The sequence below is a fragment of the Ovis canadensis genome, chromosome 17 (assembly GCF_042477335.2).
Source record: "Ovis canadensis isolate MfBH-ARS-UI-01 breed Bighorn chromosome 17, ARS-UI_OviCan_v2, whole genome shotgun sequence".
NCBI lineage: Eukaryota > Metazoa > Chordata > Mammalia > Artiodactyla > Bovidae > Ovis > Ovis canadensis.
The window spans coordinates 54,009,545-54,015,544 of record NC_091261.1 but is presented as its reverse complement, the minus strand read 5'-3'; the positions used below and the strand labels follow the sequence as shown (position 1 = coordinate 54,015,544).

At 47.3% G+C, this 6,000-nt stretch overlaps 1 protein-coding gene across 2 annotated transcripts in view; it reads left to right on the top strand.

Annotated features, from left to right (window-relative positions):
* Window positions 1-2,056: 2,056 nt before the first annotated feature.
* Window positions 2,057-6,000, top strand: part of GUCY1B1 (guanylate cyclase 1 soluble subunit beta 1) — a 53,880-nt gene continuing 49,936 nt past the window's right edge. The window contains exons 1-3 of one of the 2 annotated variants that reach the window (XM_069557324.1): window positions 2,057-2,422; window positions 3,051-3,124; window positions 5,520-5,616. Coding sequence is in view for 1 of the 2 variants with exons in the window: in XM_069557323.1 (XP_069413424.1) it covers window positions 2,420-2,422; window positions 3,051-3,124 (77 nt within the window). In the remaining variant the exon portion in view is untranslated. The remainder of the gene's footprint in view (window positions 2,423-3,050; window positions 3,125-5,519; window positions 5,617-6,000) is intronic. The other variant, XM_069557323.1, reaches the window with a different exon arrangement.

Genomic DNA, 6,000 nt, shown 5'->3' with positions numbered 1-6,000 from the left:
ATTTTTGTGTCTGGTGTTAAGGAGTGTCCTAATTTCACTTTTTTACATGTGGCTATCCAGCTTTCCCAGCATCACTTATTGAAGAGACTTTTTTTCTCCATAATTTGAAAAGACAAATGCACTCCAATATTCACTGCAGCACTGTTTATAATAGTCAGGACATGGAAGCAACCTAAATGTCCATCAACAAAGGAATGGATAAAGAAGATGTGAGATATATATATATATATATATATGTATATCTCACAGATTATATATATATATATATATATATATATATATATATCACGGAGTACTGTGTGCACGTATGTGTGTTAAGTTGCTTCAGTCATGTCTGACTCTTTGTGACCCTATGTACTATAGCCTACCAGGCTCCTCCGTCCAAGGGATTCTCCAGGCAAGAGGACTGTAGTGGGTTGCCATTTCCTTCTCCTATGCATGAAAGTGAAGTCGCTCAGTCATGTCTGACTCTTAGTGACCCCATGAACTGCAGCCCACCAGGCTCCTCAGTTCATGGGATTTTCCAAGCAAGAGTACTGGAGTGGGTGCCATTGCCTTCTCCATATACACACTACGACATATAAAATAGACAACTGTTAAGGACCTACTGTATCGCACAGGGAAGTCTGCTCAATATTTTGCAATGGCCTGTTTAGGAAAAGAATCTTAAAAAAGAGTGGATATATGTATAACAGATTCACTTTGCTGTACACCTGAAACTAACACAATACTGTACATCAACTACACTACAGTAAAAATTTTAAAAAAGTACTATATCTGCATAGAAAAAATAAAAAGGTACAGAAGGTCATGATACAAAAAGTTAAAATCTTTTTTCCTCCAACCACTGGTTCTAATAACTGATGATAGACATTGCAAAGCTTTTCTATGCATTTTCCCAGGAAGTTACCTTTATATCAATATGTGTGCTCTTATACAAATTGCACCTTACTCTATACAAAGATTTTATATACAAAAATTGAAGGTGATCACATACATGTCGCTTGTTTATTCAGCAGTGCATCTTTCTGTGTCATTATGTATCTAACTTTTTCATGATCGTATGGAGTAGTGGTCTATTTTAATGGTTAAAAATTAATATTAAAAAACGGTTCAACATTTTAATAATTATATGAAAGCTTATATGTATGAAAGCCTCTGATTTATAAAAATTCCACCATTAGTAATAGAAGTGAGTATTTTACAGGTTATTCTTCGTCTTGTTTGCTGTTTAGTATTTCTGTATTATGTTTCAACATAGGCCTCTGGTAACAGAAACCAGTACAACTTTTATTGCTGTGACATTTTTCTCTTTTCTCATCATAGAATCTCATCCTGGCTTCTTGGCTCCACTGACACTGGTGACTGGAAGCAAGGCTTGCCTTTCCTTCCCCACTCTTGATCTAACCCCAGTCAACCACGTCTATGCACTTCCGGCACAGAGTTCTCATCAGCAGACCGTTCCTGCTGGCTCATCTTTTCCCTGCAGTGGGGCTCAGGGCATTAACCAACCCAAGTACCTGGAAGAAAGGAGATGACGAGCTATATAATTAAAAGTCTGTTCCTTCGGTACTGGGCCTTTTCCAGTTCAGCAGTTCCCTCTGAGAAACAGCAACAGAAGCCAAATTATGACCGGCCAACTTCGGACTCTCTGAGTCGCGGCTCCCCGCTGTGCAGCGGGGATCAGGTGTTCCATCAGGATGGAGCCCCTGGACCTGGCAGGCAGTTGAGAGAGCGGCAGAGCTGATTTAGACAGGCGCTCACCCAAACAATAGTACTGACAATTTTAGTTGGCTCACTCAGCTCGTCTCATTGACGAAAAGTGAAATGTGCTAAGGGGAGTATTATTAGCTTTCAGCTTGCCATAAACTGTTGAGGGAACAAGCCACAAAGGAAATGTTCATCTGCAGCAAGATGATAAAAAGGAGGAGGATGCCGACCACGAGGGCATATTCCTTTTAAGGCTTGTGCGTTGCAAACGACACACGCACACACACACGTTGCAAACGACACACACACGCGTTGCAAACGACACACACACACCCCTCCTTAGTATGTGCTTCCCCGAGGGCATATCTTTGCGTAACAATACATTTGGTGAGACGACAGCATCTGCGTTCTCCTCGCCCCAGAATCGGTGCCCGAGCCCGGCTGCGGCCTCTCCACCGTCACTGCTGCGGCCTCAATCCTCGTCACGGAGGCGGGGGCGGGCAGGCGCGGGAGCGCGGCGGCACCGGAGCATCCGAATTCCCTCCGCGGCCGCCGATTGGTCAGGAGCCGGGAGGCGGTGGCAGCCCCTCGGCTCGGTTTGCGGTAGCTGCAGGGAGGTGGCCATCAGGGCGCGCCGGGCCGGGGGCGCGGGCTGGGTGCGGGGTCGCCGCCGCCGCCTGGGTCCCTCGGCCGAGCCGGCGCTGACACCATGGTGAGTGGTCTCGGTCGCTCGGACCGCGCCTCCCGCCAGCGGGGCCTGGCTGCCCGAGAGAACCGGCCGAGCGCCGAGGAAGCGCGCTGGGGGCCCCGGGAGCGCAGCGCTGGCCGCGGGGCGGCCCTGCGTTTCGCCTGCATCCAGAGCGGGGAGACAGGAACGTCGGGGGTTAGCTGCGGGGGCGGTTGGTGCCTGGCTTCCCGGGTGTCCGCACGGCGCGCGCCTTCCCGAGCTCGGGAAGGGGACGAGCGGCCGAGGCGCAGGGGCGCCGGGCCAGGGCCGGCCCGCGTGTGTGGGTCTGGGCGCTGCGGCCGGAGAGGCGTCGGGCTCGCGCCCCCTCCGCCGGGCTCTCCTGGGGCGCAACCTGCCTCGGCGCGGGTACAGGTGAGCGTGGGAGGGGGTGGCCTGGGGATGGGGCGGACAGTGACGGAGACAAGCTGCCCCTGAATGGGGCGGAGGTGCGCCCCTGTACTACCCATCCTTAGCACCTGGACCCCAAATAGAGCGGAAGCAGGGGGCAGGGTACTGGGTTCCCTGGCGCCGTGGCAGCAGCTGCGGCGGCCTGGCCCCCAATCCCCTTCCCACCGCAGCCGGTCCCTGACGCTCGGGTCTTCCTGTCCCGCAGTATGGATTCGTGAATCACGCGCTGGAGCTGCTGGTGATCCGCAACTACGGCCCTGAGGTGTGGGAAGACATCAAGTAAGTGTAGGGTCCCCGCGCCCCGCCGCGCCCCGCCGCGCCCCCACTTCCTGCCCGAGGCGCGCATCCTCGGCGCTGCCGCGCTCCCACGCTCCCGAGCCCGGCCGGGGGTGGCGGGGTGGGGCGGGGCGGCCCTGGGGGAAGGATCCCCAGGGTCACCGCGGCCTCTCAACCCGGCCGAGCGTGGGAACGCGCTGCCCGCGCTCTGGGCGGCTCCCAGGCTCCGAGCCCGGGAGGCTCCCACGCGCAGGGGCCCCGGGGACCGCAGAGGCCTCCGCAGGAACGAATGAAGACGGCTTGCTGGTCGTTCACACACTTTGCAGACTTGTACGATAGATAAATAGGGAAGCCTTTTCGGTCTGCTGAAACTTACTTTGAGACTTCCTATCGAGCAACTGTGAATCGACCTCGTTTATTCGTCTGAAATAAAGTGAATCCCCCGCCCCGTTTATTTTTGGTTTCTATTACTGTGGTGAGGCAGGAGGGTATCCTAGTTTTCGTCTGGAGCTGTGAGCCCAGTGCTTGGGATGTGAATGGAAATACCGCAGCCACTGGGGGTTTCAACCTGCTGCAGTGACGGTCACCAGCTCTCTGAACACCTTGAGCATTTCAGTCCAACAGAGATCTTTTTCCCTCTCTCACTGTGGTAGAATTTGCTTTTCACTTGTACGGTTGACCACAACCGAGCAGCCACATTAAAAGCCACCATTATGTGGACTTGCATTTTGGGACAACACTGTAACTGTTAGAGGGACAGAGACTGGTACCCGGGTGGACAGAGAACACACTGTTATTATTTACTGTCTTTCCCTGTGCTCACTGATTTCATTTTATTGTATCAAGTAGGTGATACTTTCATTATGTTTTTTTCCTAAATATATTACAGTTAGTGGCAGTGAAGTCTAACAGGCTCTATTATGAAGTTCCACCACAGTGATTTCTTACACAGATCTGTTTCCATGGAAATTACCAGAATTAAATATAGAGCAGTAGACTGCAACTTCTCCTTCCCTTGAGTCAGTATCCTTGAGCATTATTTCATGTTCCCTGAGCAGTTTATGTTACCACGGAGTACATCCGCATGCTATAAAGAGAAGTAGGGGTTTTGTGATTATGGGGGTCAATCAAATAAGAATCTAGGCACGAAAGCTTACTTTGGGACTTGAACTCTCTATCTACCTTATTAATACCTTCATAATTTTTATTTTGCTTGGCAGATAGTTACAGAGAGGCAGGGATCAAGAGAAAGATTTTTCACAATGTAACCTATGTATAAGACTACTTTAAAGTCATTTTCTTTGTGAATTTATGAAGGCATCATGTATACCAACCATGTGGTAATTTCTCATCCATAGGACAGAAATTCCCAAATTTCCTAGTGGATGTGTGATGACAATGAACATATTCAGAATTTTCAGAGCACAGGATGGCTCTTGTGGTTAAACGGTCATGCATAATTGGATTTAGAACATGTGTCTTCCCCATCATAGATTTTGATGATGTCAAATACAGAAGTGAAAATTTGTACCTCATGGAGAAAAGTGTAGGAAATTTAAAAATGAAATTATCAAGTGCTTCATTTATACTGGTCATATTTTCCACAGAGGTGGTCAGAAATATCTAACGATTTACAAATTCCCTTGATGTGAAACCTTAACTCTGCCAAATCACACTAAGAATGTTGTTGCATTCTTCTTACAAATGTATTAATTTTAGTTAAACATAAATATCTTCTAACTCATGAATTTATTTTTAAGTTGCATCAAACAGTATTCTTCATCTGTTTAAGTGCTAATAATTTAAATCAGATGAAACTTTTTTTTTTCTGGTAAAATGAAGCAAATCATATGAATCTTTTTCAAGGATTATGTGCCCGTGCAAGAGAAATGCTATTAGTTTTACTAGTGTTTGCGATTCAGGTATTAAGTTAGACTTTTTTTTTTTTTTTTGGTTTCAGCATCCCCCTTGATAGAGCCCATTTTGTTTTGGATACAATTTAGTATCTGGATGAGAGAACCTTGCTGACTTTTCTGCATGGAGGGCCTTAGAACAGTTCACTGTTGGGACCCCTGAGGGATCCCTGGAAGAGTATTTGCTTAGAGCCTCAGAGATCCTCACTGCCTGGGCCAGGATGGAAGACTTTGGCAGGGTTTAACTTTGAAATGCTCCCTGGGAGATTCCGAGTTCTCTGACCTCACCACCTACTCCAGGGAGGATCTCTGTAGTCATGGGTCCAAGATACTTTCAGTTGTACCTTTTAATGAAAACTGAATATATGAAAAACATTTTTTTTTCATCTCAGTAAATATCAAACTCCTCTAGCTCCCTTTTTGCACTGTGAAAAGCTATCTAAATTGATGTTTATAAAATTTCATATCATACTCTTTTGGTTTAGGAGGAAATGGCCATCCATACTCCTTCAGAAAGGATGCCAAACATTTAATGACAAGTAAAATCCAAAGTAACAGATTCCAGACAGAAAATCCTAAATGGTAAGAGCCAGAAATGCTTCATTATAAACTCCCTATCCACTTACACTCTTACCAACAATATAACCATTTCACAAGAGTTTTAAATTCCACTGTTTATTTTTTTATTTTTTTTATTTTACTTTACACTACTGTATTGGTTTTGCCATACATCAACATGAATCCACCACCCAATCCTGTTAAAGAAAAAGAAAGATTGTCAAGACTGAGGGTCAGCAAACTTTCTCTTAAAGGGCTGCTGCTGCTGCTGCTGCTAAGTCGCTTCAGTCATGTCCGACTCTGTGCGGCCCCATAGAGGGCAGCCCACCAGGCTCTGCTGTCCCTGGGATTCTCCAGGCAAGAATGCTGGAGTGGGTTGCCATTTCCTTCTCCAATCTTAAAGGGCTA